The sequence below is a fragment of the Nilaparvata lugens genome, chromosome 8 (genome assembly GCF_014356525.2).
Source record: "Nilaparvata lugens isolate BPH chromosome 8, ASM1435652v1, whole genome shotgun sequence".
Classification (NCBI taxonomy): domain Eukaryota; kingdom Metazoa; phylum Arthropoda; class Insecta; order Hemiptera; family Delphacidae; genus Nilaparvata; species Nilaparvata lugens.
In genome coordinates, this window is record NC_052511.1 from 25,876,861 (window position 1) to 25,898,554 (window position 21,694).

At 33.6% G+C, this 21,694-nt stretch overlaps 2 protein-coding genes and 3 non-coding genes across 8 annotated transcripts in view; 2 read left to right on the forward strand and 3 right to left on the reverse strand.

Annotated features, from left to right (window-relative positions):
• Nucleotides 1-21,694, reverse strand: part of LOC120352669 — a 357,141-nt gene that overhangs the window by 329,845 nt on the left and 5,602 nt on the right. The gene's annotated exons all lie outside the window — the stretch shown is intronic.
• Nucleotides 744-15,618, forward strand: LOC120352666. Its single transcript, XM_039434322.1, has 7 exons — nt 744-828; nt 1,974-2,269; nt 5,610-6,170; nt 7,518-7,614; nt 11,541-11,642; nt 13,408-13,563; nt 15,322-15,618. The coding sequence occupies exons 1-7, from the start codon at nt 823-825 to the stop codon at nt 15,388-15,390; spliced, it is 1,287 nt and encodes a 428-aa protein (XP_039290256.1). The 5' UTR covers nt 744-822; the 3' UTR covers nt 15,391-15,618.
• On the forward strand, nt 4,398-4,469 carry Trnap-ugg. Its single transcript has one exon. It is a non-coding gene; the product is annotated as a tRNA-Pro (tRNA).
• Nucleotides 9,312-9,383, reverse strand: Trnap-ugg. The gene has a single exon. It is a non-coding gene; the product is annotated as a tRNA-Pro (tRNA).
• On the reverse strand, nt 17,032-17,103 carry Trnap-ugg. The gene has a single exon. It is a non-coding gene; the product is annotated as a tRNA-Pro (tRNA).

Here is a 21,694-nt window from a genome sequence, read left to right on the forward strand (position 1 = left end):
TGTAGCTTCAGCTCATGGAATTTACACCCGCATTTGCATTTTTCAATAGTTTAATAATTGCAATTGAAAACTATAATGCTACAATGAGAATCTATTATGGACTTTCAAAAATAACTCAACAAATAATCAAGTGATAGTGTTGAGCCTTTAAATGTCAGGCTCATGCGACAAACTCACCTAACATTCATGGCTTTCAAAAGTCCCTGATGCAGTTCATAACTATTCAATTCAGGATTAAACAATGAATTCCTTTCTCTATCAGGTTGGTAGAGTTATTATTTATAAATTTAAATGGGGGTTTGTGCTTGATGTGTGAAGTTTTTCACTCACAATGATCCTTTCCCAATGACTTACTAACTGACAAAGATAAACTTCGCCAAAATCTGGCCGTGGCAAAAATACACAGATAGAAACATCTTTTGTCACCTTCTAAATGACAGTCAGAAGTGTCTCCTTAATTGCATACCTTTTATCGTAACTACTTCGATTTGTCTCCTTCAAACTCGAATATTCTTCCCTCTTCAGCGTCTGGTTAATTGCTAAAAAGCAATCAAGACCTGTATTTAACATCTCTGACGTGATTTGAACCTTTTATCGCCATCTTTATCATCCAGAATGTCTATATTTATCTCAAAAGTATTCGTTATAATCGCTCAGCAATCTTGACTGTCATTTCCTGATATTCCTGATATGCCAACACCTGGGGTTTCTTAAGAACAAAACCATTTGAAAATCATGACTAGAAAAGGCAGAAACAGGAGAAAGTTGAGCAGTTATTGAGAGAAGAGGCTGTTTGGAAGGGAACTTTAATATCTGCGCAACATGAAGGTAGTTTTTATTCTATCTTCTATGCCCTCAGCCAGCTATCTGTTTGTTGAATCAGCATCCACCTAAGACATAGCGAACCCTTCAAGTTTTTACTGAAATACTAAATGAATATGAAAACCATAAACATAATATTCTTCTCATTTTGTACTTTTTAATACAACTTACACTTTGCTGGAGTTATTTAGATGATAGACTCATTTATTATTCAGATGATAGACTTATGTATACCACATCCAGTATTGTACATAAATATATACATCTTTGAGAATATATACATAAGATACAGTATTATGATTGATGTTTGTATGAGTGTCTTCTCAATTACTTTTCTCAATTTCAAATCTAAATTCAATTTTGTCTACATCACGACTAGTCACTGTGACAACTATCACCATTATTTTCATTATAGCATCCCTCAATGTGATTCTTCTTACGATCGAATCCCCCAATCTATATTCTCTTTTATTGAGCTCCGAAATTTTTCCTTAGAAGCGCATCTCTTAAGAATGATTATCCCATATTTCTCCACTGAATTATCTATCTTACATATGAATTTCTCATATTGCTCTTGGTCTCTTAAGGATTTCTCTTATCCAGTGGCGGATCTAGAATTTTATTTTGGGGGGGGCTGAACAGGGGAAAATTTTGTGAAAGGGCTTACATTTAATGAAGTTAATTGTTGAAGTTTTATGGAGTAAAAACGTGTGTTTCACAGTAAAAGTTTTCAGGATGTTTTGTTTATTTATTTAATAATGAAATACATTAAAGTTAATAAAAGACAGATTAAAAATATGAAAAGGATTTATTTTTAAGTACATCGTACATTTAATATTTCGAAATAGTTCTACTGCCTGGAGATGAATAAATAATGATGGGGACACAGTTGGAACTTTTGTTTGGAGACTTGAAGTGATGGTCTGAGAATTAATACTGTCATTCATCGCTAGTCGCTGTACAGGAACTGTAAACGCCTTGTGTGCTTAGATAAGAGTCTTATCTTATCTCACTTTTCTGTACACAATAGTTACTTTTATCAGTGGATCTCTCATATTGCTCTACAGAATCTTCACACTTATGAATGAATTTCTCATACTGCTCTACAGAATCGTCACTTTTATGATTAAATCCCTTGAATTGTTTGACAGAATCGTGAAGCAACAACGGAGGACCAGCGACAACCAAAGTGGGATGCAGCAGCTAAAGCGAAAATCGACGTTTCAAATTCCGACATCGCGGAGTCTAGGGACGTGGATTTCAAGATGACTGAGAGAATACTCTACTCAGTGGTAGTCTACTATGCCGTCCAGGCTCTTGTCATAATAGTTACAAACTGGGCCAAGTGGGACTTCAAAACTAAGCTATTTTCGCTCGAATGCCTCAACTATGCTCTGTTCCTGCTGCTATTGACCAGTGAGCATTTTGGTGGTTTCTTCGGTAACAGGTCAGTGCAATATCTTGAGAGTAGTTGGTATTTCTACTAGTTTTTCAGTGGAAATATCATGACATATTATATTACAATTACTACCATCTTCAACTATTCTCTCTACTGCCTTCAAGGATATCAATAAATGATATTAATAAAGGACCAAGGATATTTTAAGATCTTCCTTCGATCAATTATTACTTCTACATGTAGTTATTTAACCCCAGCTACAACTTGATACCAATACTCTAGCTAAATGGTCTTATAATAATTGTTTAAATATAAATGTTACCAAAACCAAGGTGCTACATATAACCTCATCTTACATGAAATGACTTGGGGAACCCAAAATTGAGCACCATTGCTGTGAATGTTTCCAACTGTAGGTACAAGAAATTTTCATATGTACAAGAGATTGTCAGTTCATATCGAATTGTATGAATTATAAGTATTTAGGAGTAACAGTTGACATTTATTTTCGTTGAGATATTCATATGAAAATGTTTGAAACAGTATATATATGTTTATAAACATATAAAAAATAGACTCAAACAGGTATTGGCCAAAAGTATTTATTGAAGATTTATAACCCAATAAAGTGAAGAGGATGATTATAGCCTTGGGAGAGTCTGTTATGAGAGATGGATTGCAAGGTTGGGGATTTGTTAGCAATGCTTATTAAAGGAGAATATCTTCAGTACTGAGGAATATTTTACGTTTGGTCAGCAATTCTCAGGGAGATATTTCATACGAAAACCTTTTGAATAGATGCATGGTTTTGAATATGAAAGAAATATTCCTATTTACTTTGATTTTAGAAAATTTCTTCAGCAAAAAATATTTAGTTATAAAAGTTAATCGATATGATTTAAGGAATGAGAGGTATGTTGTACCATTTACTTAGAATAATTTAGTCAGAAACACCTTAATCTACATTGTACCAAAAACTTTCAATGATTTACCCAATAATTGTGCTGAGTTTGTTAATATGCGCCTGTTGAAAAGAAATTTGAAAAAGTTGGTTGAATAATTACACTTTAAATGTAGCATAGTGTTATTCATTACTAATTTATTGTATTGCTGTAATTCATTCCGTTTTATTTTTTGTATGTAAGTTCAGGTTGACTATAATATATTATAACACTGAGATTTTTAAGAGCTGAGCCAACCATTGACAGTCAATATCATCATAGGTTCAACTGTTGAGTAAATTCTTGTAAAAATAAAGTTCACTAATATATGTATATTTATAATTGAATTTACATGTTTTGTATATGGTACCTTGTCAAGCAGCCTCTTTGAGGTTCGCTTAAGGTAGCTTATTTATTCAATAAACGTTTTTCTATTCTATTCATGTGGATGTAAATGCTTGAGCTCGTCACTATTCTCCATTTATTCCAATGAATAAATTCCAGTGAACTCGGAATCAATTCGCTAATGAAATATTCCCTATACAGTACTTACTAGCTAGAAGTTAGGTATTTGATTTTAGTTTGAAATTGGAAAGGTGTTAACGAACGAGAATACCAGAACATTTTTTCTTGGTTTCATGTAGTCTATTTCTTGAGAAGGAACTATCAAAATTTTATGAATTATCTTCTCTGTATGCCTCTTATTCACCTGTATATTACCAATTCTACGAACTATTTGTTTAAATCGACTCGGTACTCTTCAAAGATATCATTTGGACATTCAAACTCTATTCACAGTTTTATGGAGAAGCTTTACAGGATCTCTGGATCAAATCTTCTGATTAAATCAGAAATCTCGTGTGGAATATCAAAAAGCCTTATTACTGTACAGTACACCATAGGATCATCTCTCACTTCTCTGTTCATTGTTAATTGAAATGATCACATCACTACTAATATAACACAGCCACCTCTAACAAATCTTATTCTTATCCTAAATAGATCTTAATATTAGAAAAAGATGTGCTCCTATTATGAGAAATGTTTAGTACATATATAATTTGTGGATAGAAGATACAATACAGTTATATAGGCTACACAGCAATACAAGGCGTGATTTGAACGCTTGTGGAAATAATAGCATAGTGCTTTCACTTTCTCAACGTACTATTCGGTAATGACCTTGTTTTGAATTTCAACATAAATTCAATAGCAATTGTTATTTCTTTCAACAAGGCCCGTTGGTCTAGGGGTATGATTCCTGCTTTGGGTGCAGGAGGTCCCGGGTTCAAATCCCGGACGGGCCCGACAAGTTTTTTTTCCTCCCATTCCCTCTGGTTGTGAGATAATAATATTACACTACTAGCCGTCAGGCTCGCTTCGCTCGCCATATCCGTCTAGCCAGGGGGCTCCGCCCCCCTGGACCCCCTACTTGATTGACCAAGAATAAAATCAGCAGGCGAGCTTCGCTCGCCTGCATTTTTCATTTGAGCATTTTTATCATATGTTAGGACAATCCAGTCGGGGGCCAGACTAAACGTCTGGCTAAACGGATATGGCGAGCGAAGCGAGCCTGACGGCTAGTAATATAATACTCCCAGGATTGAAGTAGCAGTGCCCAATCAATTTTTCCGCGATAAATGCATTTAAATCTTCAACTTGGTGTCAACCTAAAAAAAGTCAACTCAACTTAATGCCAACCTGACGAAATTATTAATTTAGTTGCCAGTTAACAACTGTTTCGAAGAGGTACTCTATCTAGATTATACTTCTATAGTAACATATGATATGGAAATTTCAATTATAATCAAGAGATTGGGAGAAGAAGAATATACATGCTAAAAGACGAACTTTAAACCCTTAAAAACAACCCTTAGAGTTTAAATATTGCCAAAAGATTTCTTAGTGCGCCTCTAAAGGGCCAACTGAACATACCTACCAAATTTGAACGTTTTTGGTCCGGTAGATTTTTAGTACTGCGAGTGAGTGAGTGAGTCAGTCAGTCAGTGAGTGAGTGCCATTTCGCGTTTATATATATAGATAAAAGACGAACTTTAAACCCTTAAAAACAACCCTTAGAGTTAAAATATTGCCAAAAGATTTCTTAGTGCGCCTCTAAAGGGCCAACTGAACATACCTACCAAATTTGAACGTTTTTGGTCCGGTAGATTTTTAGTACTGCGAGTGAGTGAGTGAGTGAGTGAGTGAGTGAGTCAGTCAGTGAGTGAGTGCCATTTCGCGTTTATATATATAGATAACATGAAATCACCTCCCAACGTGGATTGAATGGAACTACAAGTATATTGTAATTATTTTTCACTATCAATTTTTCAATCACTCGGGAATCTGTTCCATCTAATATGGTTTACTGAAGTAGTAGGCTACTTTAGCTGTATTATTTGTACACAATGTAATAGATAAGAGATAATGTCTGAGTTTCTTTTCAGAGCAACACTGAACGCTCTAATCAGTCCGGAATCGAATGAAAATGAAGAAACTGACATAAAATCAAGTCGTAAACAACAAATGCTGGATGAAATGAACAAAGAGGGCATGAGTTTCTTAATAATGGCAGGTCATAGCACAAAGTGTCTCTACATAAGCTACAGCTTCAACTCGATTCATGGTATGTTGACTTATTTGACCGGTAATAATCAGGAAATTGAAGAACTGCCCAAGCCCTGCATCATCGAAATACCATTCCAATATATAGCTCCACAACAGGATACCATTTTGCATTATGTATTAGTGTCGGTCTTGCATTGTTTATACCTATATATATGCTATTATATTACGGCTACTATATATGTATTCTGTGTGACTGGCTATACGGCTGTGGCAGTTGAACTGAAAATGTTTCTGGTGAGACTGAAGGAGCTGGATGAGATGTATTTGCGAAAAATTTTGAATTTGGATGAGAGAGGTCACGAATTTGTGGATTCCAACTTTCAAGATGTCATCGGGAACCGTGTGAAGATGCTAGTGATGGACCATCAAAGAATTTTCAGGTATGTTGAAATGATACAATGAATTTGAGAATTGATATTCTTCACAAACTAATATTGTTCTTTGAGGTGTAAGAGATAATTACTAGCTACTCACTATGGTTCATTTTGTCATTTGGTAGAGCTCAAAACAAGTATATTATATACTAGTGAAGATATTGAAGATTATAATAAGATTATTACCTATTTGTCTCTGATTATGATCATGCAACATCTAATAGTACACTTTGTGGTTGATAACTCAACTGTTAGTTCTACTCCAAACAGTGAAACTAACATACGAGTAATTATTAATTCTTCCGTATATGTATTCATTGAATCCAATGAATTTTATGATAATCTCATTGAATCTTGTCTTCTTGTCAATAATTTAATGCAATTCGTATCCGCGTGTGAATTTTCCATCAATCAATCTAATCCTATCTTATAAAAGTAATAAAAAAATTAGTGGAATAAATGAATAAAATCAAAAGGCTGGACACATAGAAAACAAAATAATATTGAATGATGCAGCACCAATTATTCTCATTGGCTGAAATATTAATTTTCATTTAAACTTGGAAACAAAAATATCTATGAAAATATCGTTTGAACAAAATATATTCTAATGAATAAGCAGAGTAGTTTCGAGACCTTTTTGACGTCCTTACTACGACCAAAACTCAATCAATCAATAATTTTATTCATAACTATTCTCATTTTATATGATGTAGGAATAAACTAAGAATATTCAGCAGGTTACTGTATCCTGTATCATAGCACAAATCATCATAATATGCATATGCAATTATAGGCCAGCAAAAAAATTAGAAACATTCAGAGTCAATAACATTTTGGCCTATGTAGCCGGGAGACATTTCTGTGTCCGGCCTGCAAAATCTGAGCTTCAAACTGTATCCTGTATCATTGTCTGATGATGCAATGCTGCAACTCACACGAATTATTTGAGACGTTTCCAATTTGAAATAATATTAATATTTTGGAGTGATCCGTGGTGTACTAGATAGAGTGCTTGCGTAGCAGCATCCCGGCTTCAAACCCTCTCACAACCAAAAGTTTTTTAACCAGATCACTCCCGTGTTATCGAACGGGCACGTTAAATTGTCGGACCCGGCTGAAGTATGACAGTCGTAAGGCCCATTGACGGCTTAAATTCTAAATTCAGGCGGTGGGACCTTCCCGAAAGGGACTCCCCACCAACAAAAGCCATACGAATTTACTTTTACTATTAATATTTTCATAAATATTACACAGTAATCAAAAAATAGAATAATCTTCTAGAGATAAAAAATAATCAGACTCCATCACTTATTTGAATATATTTCATAACTTTTCAACATAATTTTCCAGAAAAATGAATCAATTGAGCAAGGGTAACGCGTACATGATTTTCTATGTCAACGCTTTTGTCTGTATTCAAATCTGTTTGGCAATCATCAGTTTTCAAGTGAGTCCAACAATATTTTTAATCAATGTATGGTTTAGAATTAACTCCACTGAATCATCATTTTTTTATTTATGACTTGCATAAGCAAAAATATTATTAAGCTGAATCTGAAATTATCTATGAACATGGAAAATTCATTATGTTTTATCGATTTTTTCAAAAGTGGTACAAGATTCTATTCATTGTAGGAACGGAAAGAATAATTTGATCTGCTTATTCCATTAAAAAAATTATCTTTAAGAAAGAAAATTTCATTGCATTTTTAGAGATCTCTCTTATTCCCAGAATTGAGAATACAGTATATTATGCAATTTTAGCCTCAGAGATGGCAGCTAATCGATGCACACACTTGAATTCCATTCATAATATTCGTTATCCGCTCCTGTCCCATATTTCATATCATTATGACCGTATGAAACACGCTAATCATGAGCATCCATGATTACACATCGTATACAATTCTCAAATTTCAGCATTCCATAAACTAGATCTCAGATTTTGAAAACACTTGAAAAAACTGCTATACTACTTAAAACTTGAGACTTGAAGTCTTATTCTAAGAATCCATTTCATGTGATTCGATAGAATACTTCTAAGAAGAAAACATCATTGTGATACATGGATAACTTATTTACAGAACCTCTGCTGATACTCTTGAGATATTACTGCTAGAACCACGAAACTGCTTTGCATTTCTGGCGTGATAATAATAATTGTCAATATCCAAGTGGTTTCATCTTTTTCAAGATTATTTTTTAATATTCAAGTGAGATTTTCCAAAGAAATCTTCGCTTGTAGCTACATTTCATTATATTGTATACTAGAAAATGATACATTTGAATACATTTATATTCCTCGATCAAAGGTAATAACGAGTAAGCAAGAATTTTCAATGTAATTTGTATATCACGAACAATATTTTTATTTCCTATACACGTGTTTAGGTTGAATACAGGTTACGCACAATCATTCTTCCTCCATATGCTGCTGAAACTTTGATGATGAACGTATGCGCACACAACCCATCATTGCGTATGAACCGGCGCTGCAGGGCGAAGTCTCCAGTCCTGTCTTTAACTTCCTCTCCCTGAAAAGCTGATGATTAGGCAACCCGGCAACACAAACCCCCAACCCTCTCTCAACACTCCGCTCCAAACAAAGCAGCGCACAACACCAATCACAACAATGCAGTCGAAGCTACGCTTTCATTTCCTCTACAGTGTCTGTTTATATTTTCCCCAATGTCTGATAATACTCGGATAATTACGAATAGTTTGGATAGTAACATAGCAGTATAGAACTGAGTGAAACGAACACGTGCCAATGTTACATTCTTTAATGTTCCAATTTTAAATGCATTCTGGTTCTATCCATTATCCACTAGCTTTTTTAATTTTTAACCAAATTTATCAAGAATCATATCGTTTCTTTTGTTACTGAATTTTGAAGAAAGTTATAATGTTGTCTAATTAATTTTATTCCTTTAAATGTTCAATATTCAGTGATCGATGAGGAATACACAGTTTATTCGCCTTATCGAATTACAATCATTCACAACTAATCTGTAGATAAAATTTGTCAATGAAATACGCACAACCTTTCTCATCCACTTTGTAAAGGACTCAAATTTAATTTGGAAAAAGATCTCACTACTTAGAGTGAACCATAGTATTGTATTATTTTTGAAAAAAAATATCGGGCCCGTCCGGGATTTGAACCCGGGACCTCCTGCACCCAAAGCAGGAATCATACCCCTAGACCAACGGGCCTTCGCTGATGACAAATGTTCGCTTTAGAGTGAAACGTACATCAAATCTGGAACAAATTGTTTTGAACTAAAAGTGAAAGTTGTTTAGAGCAGAAAGCACGTACTATACCCGAGATTACTGCTAGAGAGCGTAGAGTGCTCTTTACTACTTTTCAGAAAAGAGAATACAAGCAATACACCTGCATCCCATTCTCTTTGCTTTTCAGCATAGGGAAAGATTGAGAGAATCTTCATCATTCGTCTACTATGGTTTCGTTTCAGTGACTTATTAGTGACAAGGATTAATAAAGTCACAGTATACTACAGTACTTATAGTGACAGTGTTACAGATTTTGTCAGAGTAGTCAAGTATAAAATAGCTACACGAGTAGATCCACATACTGAACATACATATAATATACACTATACAGTAGGGGTACCCAGAGTGGGTTTGAACGCGGAATGCGTCCTTTAAATTCTTGGGTTAGGCTCAACATCAAATCTTGGGGATCCCTAGAAAAGATCAGCAGTGTTTAGAATGAGTACCTACGACATTTTTGGGTTTCCAATTCAAGAAGGGGTAACAGCTGATTTTTTTCCAATTTAGGGAAGCGTTCTTAGGCTTGGGGGGGTGAGCGCCCCTGTATGCCTACAATGAATATAGGAGACCTGTGTTATATTTCGTGTATAGTTTTTTATGGTTTTGAGAAAAAGATAGCAAATGAATTTTAAACAGATTCACTTTTCATTCAATCGAGATACAAATTACTTGTATTCTTCCATTCAGATTACTTGATAAAACTACTTCACTTGATAGAACTTCTCTACTTTTTTACTTAATAACTTGTTCTATTCTTACTTGTAAGTCTTTACTTATTTTCCAGTGTATTAAATCATTATGATCTTGATTTCATGATCTATGATTTCTTGAATGATATTGATCTATGATTTCATTAAAATGGATGCAATGTAATATCAATTCTATCTTAGTCTATCACTCTATCTCCACTCCATTACACTAGTGGTTCTGTGAACAGTAGACCTCACGCGGTTTTCTCATCTACTATTGCCTGTATCTGATGTCACCTGTTTGAAACAAACTCAGCTCACATTTGAATTTGTATTCCATATGATAATGCACTCAATTCCGTGATAATCTTTCCATCTGATGAACATATTTCTCAAATATTTCAAAATTAGTTTTTTTCAATCAAAAATATTATAATTCTCCAGCATTGTATTATATAATGATTCAAAAAATACTGAAATGAACAAAATATAACAAAATAATTCAGTTCATATAATTATTATAATCACCTATCAAATTTGTTTTTTTTAATGTGAGAATATTGATACTGATGGGCACGCACAAAGACCTTAAAGAGATATAGACCCACAATGCCTATGCCTTCCCAATGATAGCTCTTACTTGAGATTGAAGGCCGCCATTGGGGTATTTTAGCATGATAATTATATTATATCTATATATTTGTAATACTATAGATTACAAAGGCATTGGTATGTAATAATCTTATAGGTTGCCCCCTCAATGGCCGATTTCAATTCCAAGTACGACACTAGCGCTGCATGTGAGTCTATGCATCTTTAAGGTCTTTGGGCACGCATAATAATACCATGAATGCAAAACAAAATATCGAAACCATAGACATTATAGAAATAGACACGGCTTCTCCAGACATCTGTGTGATGCATTCAATGAATAATCCACTTGTCAGCTGATTGATTATGAATAATTCTATAGTCTGATTAATCCTATCTTCAGAGTAGATGATACGTATAGTGTTATCGGAGTATGGAGGAATTCCATTTCTTTCCATATTAAAATGAAAAAATTAAAAAAAAATTGTGTATACATCGACGCACAGTGGAAAAAAGAATATTCGTGCCAAATTTCATCGAATTCTATGAATGCGTTTGGCCGTAAATGCGTTACATACATACATTCAGACAAAAGAAAATCCGAGTTAAAACATAGACCTCACTACGTTCGGTCAAATATCTCAATGATAAATATTTAGATATTATTGAACATATCCGTATCATACAAGTAACAGATTAATCACAACAAAATAATCATCAGTTATGGATAATATATTTATTTAAATGAGTAATTCAACCTTCATGGATTGGTATTTCAATCAGTGATTATCATTTTCAGAATGGGGCAATTTCAGACAAACTCAAATGCAGTTTCCGAGGTGCTTCAATAATCGCTTTCTGTTATGTTTATTCTGAGTATGGCCAAGGCATACAGGAAGAGGTATATATCAACAATACACCATTTATCATTAATCTCAAAAAAAACTCGTTTTGTCTTTTCAATGGTGAAAATAATTATTATTGTAAGAGTGTAGGCCTATGTGTCTTCAAAGCTGCACTCAGATTTTAATTTTCAATTCTATTCATCATCCGACCAATGTCTCATTGATGTTTTCCATTATCCAGCTAATATTCAAATAATAAGTTCGGATTTTAAAGAAAATTTTATTTTTTCCATATGGCATGAGAGAAATAATAAAGTTTATGTGTTTGATTTGATTGATATTGAAGTTTAGACTCGAAGCTTGATTTTGTAGCTGCGAGAATCACGCTTCTTGTGTAGCCTCTTCAATGTAATGACGTCTGTACTGGACGTCATGCTGTACTTGACGTCTGTACTGGATATTACGGATGATACAGATTCATAAATTTATAATCATCCATTCTCTAAGAATGACGTCCAAATGAGTATTGTGAAGATCCATTTCCATGTAAGTTCTGTAATCAAAGCTTAATTAACAACTCTTCATACAAGCTTGACTACTGAGCTAAGCTTAATTACTACGGTAGAATCATTTTCACTAAAATGGTAATACTGTACCTGAACTAGATACAACACTGTGATTATGATTGGTTCCTATCACATGGATATTGTGTACTTCTGATGGCATGGATTTCCATGGTAGAGGGTCCCGTCCATGGCTGACAGTATTCAAGATTAGGCCATCAATATTCAAGCAACAAACAGTGGGAAATTATTGAACTGGAATTGCAATTGGGTACTGATCATTTATTCATCATTCTCTACTCGGAACAAACATTGGAATTACTAAATTACTATTTTGAGGGAATGGAATTTTCCATCACTACTATGTTCTGTGGTTGTGTGATGAGCAGCTTGGTTATAATTACGGGAACGGCTGGATTTCAGTCAAACATTGCTATTGAACAAACTTTATTCCTTCTCAAATATTCCGTCCAATTTGGGAGTGTATTATAAATGTAATCAATCAGTAATCATTGGCATTTGAATTGCGTTGAGTAACTACATTTTCAATCCAACATCCTTTAGTTCGTATTTCTCAGTTCCTGTTGAAGGATTTTCCCCACCCAATGAATAATTTCAATTTTCGATCATCAATTGTTTAATTATGAGTCATTTTCAGCCATCGTAGATTTAAATTTCTATTATTTCATTCATCAGGTCTATTTTTAGAAATTCCTGAAACATTCATTTAAGTTTGCTGTTATTTAATGTTTTATTATTAATATATATATTTGAAATTGATTGTTTTATTCTGATTTGTAGTCTAAGATTGATTATTTGGTGTAGAGATTGAAATGGACATAGTAAATAATAATAACGGACATAACCTACATAATATTATTTTGGAAGATTTGAGACAAAATCAGGGAATAGAAGTTTTGAGCAATAGCCTGTTTTTTCCGACTATTATATTATTTGGTCTATCCAATAAAATTATAAATGAACAATTATCAGAAACATACTGAGGCCTCTGGGCCAAGCACTTTAAACTGAATATTTTATGTTGGAATTATCGTAATTGGAAGTTGCAGTTGGATGGGAAAAGAGACGTCGGACAACCGAGGAAGCGGTGGACACCGGAACAGGCTTTACAAGCCTAGTCTATGATGGATGATGATGATTATAGTAAATTCTATGATAATTATTGATTATGAGATAATATGGATGTGGTAATGGGAACTTTATTACTTCATATTTAGCGGAATGAATTTGTTTGCAGTTTGAAAATGTAAGAATCGCAATGTACGACCTCTGTGGCTATGGAAAGCCGGTGTGGATTCAGAAAACATTCCTCATCCTCATGATTAGAAACACTCACATCCCTCAACTGTCATTCTACAAGACGTTCACCAATGAAAGAAGGAACCTTGCAAATGTGAGTGAAAGCGTTTACCTCATCACGATTCAATCATAAGCTAATAGCTAGTAGCTCTAACTAGTTTTAAATAGGAGCTGAGTTGTAGAATCTGAAATGTAGGCTACTGAAATCAGTAGGATCAGCATTAGCATTAGAGTATTGCTGACATTGCATATAATACACAATAGTATAGCTTAAGACAATGGCGTATCCCACCGAAATGGGACCTGAATATTTTTGGTCAAAAAAATTAGCTTTTGATGTCATATATTCTCTTTATATTGTATAAGTTGAAAATATATATAAGGGATGAGAGAATAGCACAATGAGTATTATGAGCCACTCTAGTAATTATAGCTTATTCAGTATCATGCATGTGGTTGAACAATGCTCTGACAGATTTTTTAGAAGAATAACCCGCAAATTTTCCCAGTAATGATCAACGGGCGTAGTTTCTACCATTAAGAGGGGGGACACTACCCTCTAATTTCTGGTAAAATAGCTTCATTCTAATTTTGAGCATAATGTGAAAATCATGAGGACTTGAAGAAATAATTCTTAATCAAATTAAAACTGGGACTATGATTTTAAAAGCTTGTTTAAAAATTTATTTGGAGCCACAATTATAGCATCCTAGCTATAGCATCCTATCTGAAAATAATATGAGTAGGCCTTTTCAGGGCTACTACAAAATTATTATTTCAATGAAAAAATGATTGAATGGTTAGTAAAATTTTGTTCCATTCCATTCTATTGAATCGAAATTTTGTTAAATAACAAATTTTGTTATATCAATAAAACCATAGGCCCGTGAAATGTTCAATGGAAAATCGAATTACGAGTAAAAAGTGGCTTACTAAGCACAAAAAATGAATTGAATGTTAAATATTGAAGTGGAGATTTTAAGAAAGTGGGAAGTAAAAACGCTTCAAATTGAAGCTATTTTTTCAAAAACTACCCTCGATTGGGGGTATTCCATACCCCCCTCACCGGTGCATCCTTCAAAGTTTAGGTCATGTCTACGCGCCAGTGTTATGATCACCCCACCACGGTACTTTTTTCTAGATAAGGTTACGTAATTGTTAATATATAATAATAATTAATATTAATAATAAAATTAATATAGTTGATATTAATTATTATTATTATATAATATTATTATTTTTATTATATAATTGTAATTATTTTTACGTAATTGTTTTTTTGTTTTTCATGAATAGAAATTCTTATTCGAATAGAAGCATATTTTTGATTAACGTGAAATATTGATTAGATGACCAAGCAGAGGTATTAATAATGAAATAAATTTTTAAATTATACAGTTATCATAGAAAAATTATTGAATTATAAAGTTATATATTTTCTAAAGAGAACGGAAACTAACTTAATAACCAGAAAAATTTGTGTTCATTGTGCTTTTCGTAGTTTATTCTCTTTAGTCTATTGGAAATATTATGCATCGATTAACCCTTTGTTTAATAAAGGATACAAGAGCCTCCTTTCTCTTGGTAGAAGTATGTGGTAAACTTCTAGATTTGCAAACTCCAATTTAAATGTCATTAAATCTTGACTTGGAGTTGTCTGTTATAAACGGAAAATATATTTATTTATTCGACTCTCGACGTGAATCGCTCTTTTAGAGATTCTCATGTATTCTTAAATGTTTTTTTGGTCTATTTTCTTGATCAAATCCATTCATATAGCCTACTATTATTTCTTGATTCTTGTTTATTCTTAGTAATGTCACAATAATAAATAAACTCATCCATTTTTCAGGTTACTCGTGCCGCATACTCCTATTTCAACTTGCTAAATCAACGTAATAAGCTACTCAATCACAATTGAAGCAATATGGAAGAGATTGCCTAAAAATTGGATGCGAATTTTTATTGTTGATGTTTTGCTTTATGATAGATAATCTCTATATATCAACATTCTATCATTCAACAATCTATTGTGATGTAATTGATGAGTAATAAATATTTTGAGATGATCATCGATAATGAAGTTTCAATAGTTTAACTAATGGTTCAAGCTATTGAGAAATCAATAAATTTCATGGAGTGATTGAAATAGATTTTGAAATATCCAAACAAGTCATATAACAATGTAAGACAATCAATCTGCAATTATTGATAAATAATTGAAGCGATTGAAAACTCATTTGACACTTTCGAAGTTCTCATAATACAGTCAATTTTATAATCCTTAAAATCTCAACAGAATAGTTGAACTGAATTGATTATTGAGAGCAAGGTATGAACTACAGAATACAGAGACAGGGGTACACAAACACACAGAACAGTATTTCTGCCGATATCGACTGTTTTCTATTATCGCCTCATGTCAATAGCAGAGAGAGGTGTATTTATACTGGCTCTGGCTCCCCAGGGGTACTTGGGGTCTACTTCTCCCCAGGAGACTAACCGTGAACTTGAATAGAATCGCTAATGCTATCATTTATCACTGACAAGCTACTACACAGCTACAATGTACTCACTATCAAAATATTTATCGATGGTTCATAGTCATCTTATTATTAAAACTACTGTGAAAAAAATGATCAATTATTGCAACTTATATTCCGTACTATTGTAACTTGTAATAAATAACATTTAAGTAGTAAACTTATATCTACTTCATAGACACTACAATGTCTATCTTATATGTCAATGTCATATCTCTACATCACTACAATGATGTACATGAGGCATACATCTTTGTCAGTTTGGATTATTTTATGTACTCATCCAATGAAATAATTAAAAAATTAATGACTTTCAATTTGTTATGTTATGCTTGTTCCTGGATAGATATTTACTCGATTACTTTTAAATATTTTTCACATCACATTCTTTATTCGAATAGGCCTATCTTCTTCCATTAAGAAGCAATAGAATAACCATGTTACCAGTTAGGGTTAAGTGACAAAGTGCATGGTGCTTTTCACAGTCTTTACCATTTTTTCAATTTAAAAAAAATAACTCTTGCTCTCTCAGTTTTCAAATGAAGTTTGTAGCTAGCACTGAGAATGGATTTGTCAGTGAATTCGTGAAATTTTGTTGATATCTTTATGGAACTCTCCGATTGACCTAATTGCGTTGTCCATGTTTTTATATTAGATTTCATTCATATATATAATGTTGAGCAACATCTTTCAAGTTTATAGTATATTTTCTCCGGAGACTCCATGTATTACAATCAACAGAATATTGATTCAATTTTGTGGATCACATGTGTTTCTATTTTCCTCTCCATTTTATTCTTCTCCTAAAACCAATGTATAATTATTACGTGAAAGATTTCTCAAGATTCAATGATTAAATTCTTTCAACTTTTTTCGATTAACTATGCTTTTGAATAATGACCAAACTCACTGCAATAAGTAACTATCGAGTTCCACCTAGGTAGAATCTTGAAGTATTACAAATTATATCAGTAATCTATCAAAACTATTTTATTGTTAGATAAAAGATTAAAAAATTAGGGCCCGTCCGGGATTTGAACCCGGGACCTCCTGCACCCAAAGCAGGAATCATACCCCTAGACCAACGGGCCTTATAAGAAACGAAATGCAGCCGTTAAAACAAAAATGTTAAACCTGTTATAGTGAGTGATAACAGTAACCTGTATTATCAAGGTCAGCTCAACAGTCATAAGTGAAAGTCTACCGTGCAACGTCTGTCACACTCTCATGGGATCTCTCATACTAAATACACTCTCACTCTCTACTCCTTCTCTTTCTCACTCACTCTCTTTATCTTTTGCTCTTTGACTATTCAGATAGTATTTCTTTATTGATATTTCGATTGAACATGATTATATTGGATTCATGTGTGGGAGCAAGTACATGGGAAATTTATAAACGAATACGTAACCCGATAATTCACTTGGATGATCTGTCAGGGTCGTCTTCAAGTCCATCAACTACAATAATAGTGTTAATGAAATCAAGCTGTGCTACTGGAATCGAGCAAACGAAATAGAAGTTGGAAAACAAACAAAAATATGATAAATGAATGAATAATGTAGATGGTTAATGTCGGAAGAAGTAATAAAAATAACAATGACATCACAGGAAAAAATAATTCCATTCAACAATACTGTAATATGTAATTGTAGGCTATAAGGAATTAATATAGTAAGTTTATAATTAATTATAACAGTACAAAACAAATTACGTGAGAAGATGAAATGTTTTGTGAGTAGATGAAAAATAATAATAGAATGAAAATGCTCGAGCAATGTATATGCGGAATAGAAGAAAGCCCACTATCGTTCTCTGCTTCTCTGCAACATGCCTTGTTGTTGGTGGGACGTGGGGTGAGGGTCTAGGGTCTACCCGGAGTTTCATTTCAGTTACCCGCCCTTTCCCACGGGGTGAAGTTGATTTCCTCTGTGAGTAGAGCAACAAGAAACATCCCCGCGGTCAGTTTGGTACTTGCATTTTTAACGAGAGCTACACAACCAAATTACACAAACGAAAAATGTTGGCCAAAATAAAATATTGCTCGACATTGTAGACGCAGTGCAATCTGCGTATCTTTGCTCAGTTCTCTACTCCAAAAAACCATTCCATCATCGTTGCAGAGTCTGTTATCTTGGTAAACGTTTTCTTCTCTTTTTTCTAGCTGCTAACATTGGTTCTATAGTGAGATTCACTTTGAATCCTTATGATTAACATCAACACTTTTCATTTAACCTAAGCTGACAGTTGGTAGCCAGACGCGAAATGCGCAGTTGCGGTATCGCATGTAGGAGTTGGATCTGGTAGTTTTTCAATTCATTAATATTCGAAGGGAGAGTTGAATTCAATGCAGACAAGAGGCAGATTCCAATATTGTTTGTTCTGAACGATAAAACCATCTCTTGTAAAATGTAAGTTATTCATACTTGTAAAATATGCTATTTTATCAAGATTTATATTTGAAGTTGGATCAATTGAATGATTATAAGTGTAAAGAAATATGGATGAGTTCAATATACTTCATGTGATGTTCTATTCAGATCCAAGAAACCTTTCTATTTGTAAAATTCACTCCTTCACGTGGAAAGTACCTATATTACTAAGAATTGTGTGGATAGATCTGAAATAGTTGGCCAACTATTCAGAAATACAATGACTTGTAATAATAAATTATTGAACGACAATAGTTTAAGTACTCAAGTAGCCTTCTACAACGTTCAACGTATAATTTTATCAAAAAATATAAAATATTCCGAAAACCCATGATGGGAGACCTAGGGGAGACCCAAGAAACATTGGAGAACCAATAATGGAACTGCGATTATTGATTATTTTTCAGAGCTAACGAATAAATCAATCGTTGAATAATTCTCTATCATGGGAAGGAAGAAAAATTCATCAATGAATGCTCACACACAACAACTTTGCTAACTCATAATATTTTCATAGTTTTTTTCATCGTTTTATATTCAATTAATGGATATAATCAAACACTGAATGTCGTTACTACATGAAAGATGTTCATCGATCTTCTATCAGCTATCAAAATAAGCAATACAGAGATCTTGGTTCTTTCCGAAAAATTGTGAAAATTGATCAATTACAATCTATTTAAGAAATACAAATCACAAAATAATTTCCAATGAATATTGGAACGGAATTGGATAATTAATTTGATCTGGAACCTTCCATATTTTTCGTATATTGCAAGGTTATGATTGGAAAAATAAGAGACTGGAAACTTGAGGATAAAACTTTTATGATTTTCCGATTTGAATAGATGAGATGCAGGCCAGTACTGCCTAGATTCAAGATACAGAACTTCGGCTGCGATGACCTAGATTTGGCAATTTCATTAACCCTAAGCACAAGTCTGATAAGCTCTCGAAGCATCTTGAATACGAACCTCAAATTCCCAGAGGGAAATCCTTGTCTTGTGGAAGTCCAAGCTTGCCAAGAGGTTTGTGTAGTCTCCAAGTTACAATGCCTCTACGCCACTCTCATTACTTGAATATTAGCATGTTCTATAAAGCAATATCAATTTCACAATAATAGGTCAATATATTAGTTTTTCCAATCCAATACATTATCGATACTGGAAAAATACTAACCAATAATCGAATATTCAATTATTTTCCTATTTGCTCTCTATTATAATCTGCCCTTTATGTATTGCAACTATCAGATAAATAATCAACATCTAAAGGTGCATTCAGACATGAGTGTACGTACTTGCGAATTTTCCTTTTCATCATCTGTATTTATCTTTTGGTAGAGTGTTACTGGGAAGGATATTTTTCAAATAAAGCACATTGATATGATCAAAGCTCCGCCAATTTATGTAGTGTTGGGGGGGTCCTGATTTTATTTGAGCAATGCCCCAGATGGAGACGTCACACATATAAAAATCTTATACTGAGTCCTCGGTGTTATAACCTCAAACTTGGAGGTGTTGCCTCAAACATAAGGTCAGTAGAATAGAGAATTCATTTTAATCAATTTCTTTACTGCATTCAAAACAGCTGTTCACTAATGTAAACAAAGTTGTAACCTCTAAATAATATGGCTGACAATAAACAATAATTTACATATTATTTGCAATAAATTATAATTTTTAATAAATAGTTCTTCCAAAATATGCCGTATAGAACGGAGCTCTTATCTCAGTCTTAGCTGCTGATAAGTAATCTCTATTGCTATCAGGTAAGGCGGGATGCACACCGGAGAAACGCGTTTCGTGAAAAAAGTTTCAGGAAACGTGAAACGAAAGTTGCTCGCAATCGACTGATAAGATTAAGCAGAGAAAGTTTCTTTTGTATGCATGCGCGAGTGAAACAGATTGCATGAACAAGTTTCATGAAAGAGGGCTTCACGAAATGCGTTTCTCCGGTGTGCATCCCGCCTAACAGTACATTTGATATTCTTTCCAGCCTTTAACAATAATAATATCTTCTATTTCTTCGATTTATTTCATTACATGGTCTCAATAAATTTAAGATGTCACAGTAGATACAAAACAATATTATCTAACACTAAAAGGAATTTCTAAATTGCATTATTTTTTCTTATTATGTACAGTTCAATAATTTTTATTATTTCAGCCTCTATCTATCTATGATTATATAAAAGCAAAATGGCACTCACTCACTGACTGACTGACTGACTGACTCACTCACTCACTCGCAGAACTAAAAATCTACCGGACCAAAAACGTTCAAATTTGGTAGGTATGTTCAGTTGGCCCTTAAGAGGCGCACTAAGAAATCTTTTGGCGATATTTGAACTCTAAGGGTGGTTTTTAAGGGTTTAAAATTCGTCTTTTAACATGTATATTCTTCATATTCCAATATCTTAAAATTATAATTGAAATGTCCATACCGTATGTTATTATAGAACTATAATCTAGAGAGAGTACCTCTTCGAAACAGTTGTTCTGGTAACTAAATTAAAAATTTTGTCAGGTTGGCATTAAGTTGAATTGACTTTGTTAGGTTGGCACCAAGTTGAAGATTGGAATGCATTTATCCAGGACCTCCTAAATACCAATTTATCCAGTTCCTCCTAAATACCTACTTAGGAGGTCCTGATTTGTCACGGAAAATTTGATTGAGTACTGTTACTTCAATCAGAGCTATTCCTGGGAATATTATCCTTCAAGCCGTCAGGCTCGCTTTGCTCGCCATATCCGTTTAGCCAGACGTTTAGTCTGGACCCCCGACTGGATCGTCCTGACATATGATAGAAATATGACATAACATTTCAAATTTGGTAGGTGTGTTCAGTTGGCCCTTTAGAGGCGCAATAAGAACGGATTTGGAAAAATTTCCAAAGATACGCCCAAAATCTGCGTTTTTTAGCGTTTTCTCAGCTTTATCGAGAACAAATGAACAGAAAATGTTCAAATTTACTACAGAAGCTCAGTTGGGGTGCAATAATGTTGTGTTAGAAGGAATTTGAAATAACACCAAAGATACGCCCAAAATCTGCGTTTTTTAGCGTTTTCTCAGCTTTATCGAGAACAAATGAACAGAAAATGTTCAAATTTACTACAGAAGCTCAGCTGGGGTGCAATAATGTTGTGTTAGAAGGAATTTGAAATAACACCAAAGATACGCCCAAAATTAGCGTTTTCTCAGCTTTTCTGCGTTTCCTCACCTTTCTCAATAATTGATGGAAATATAT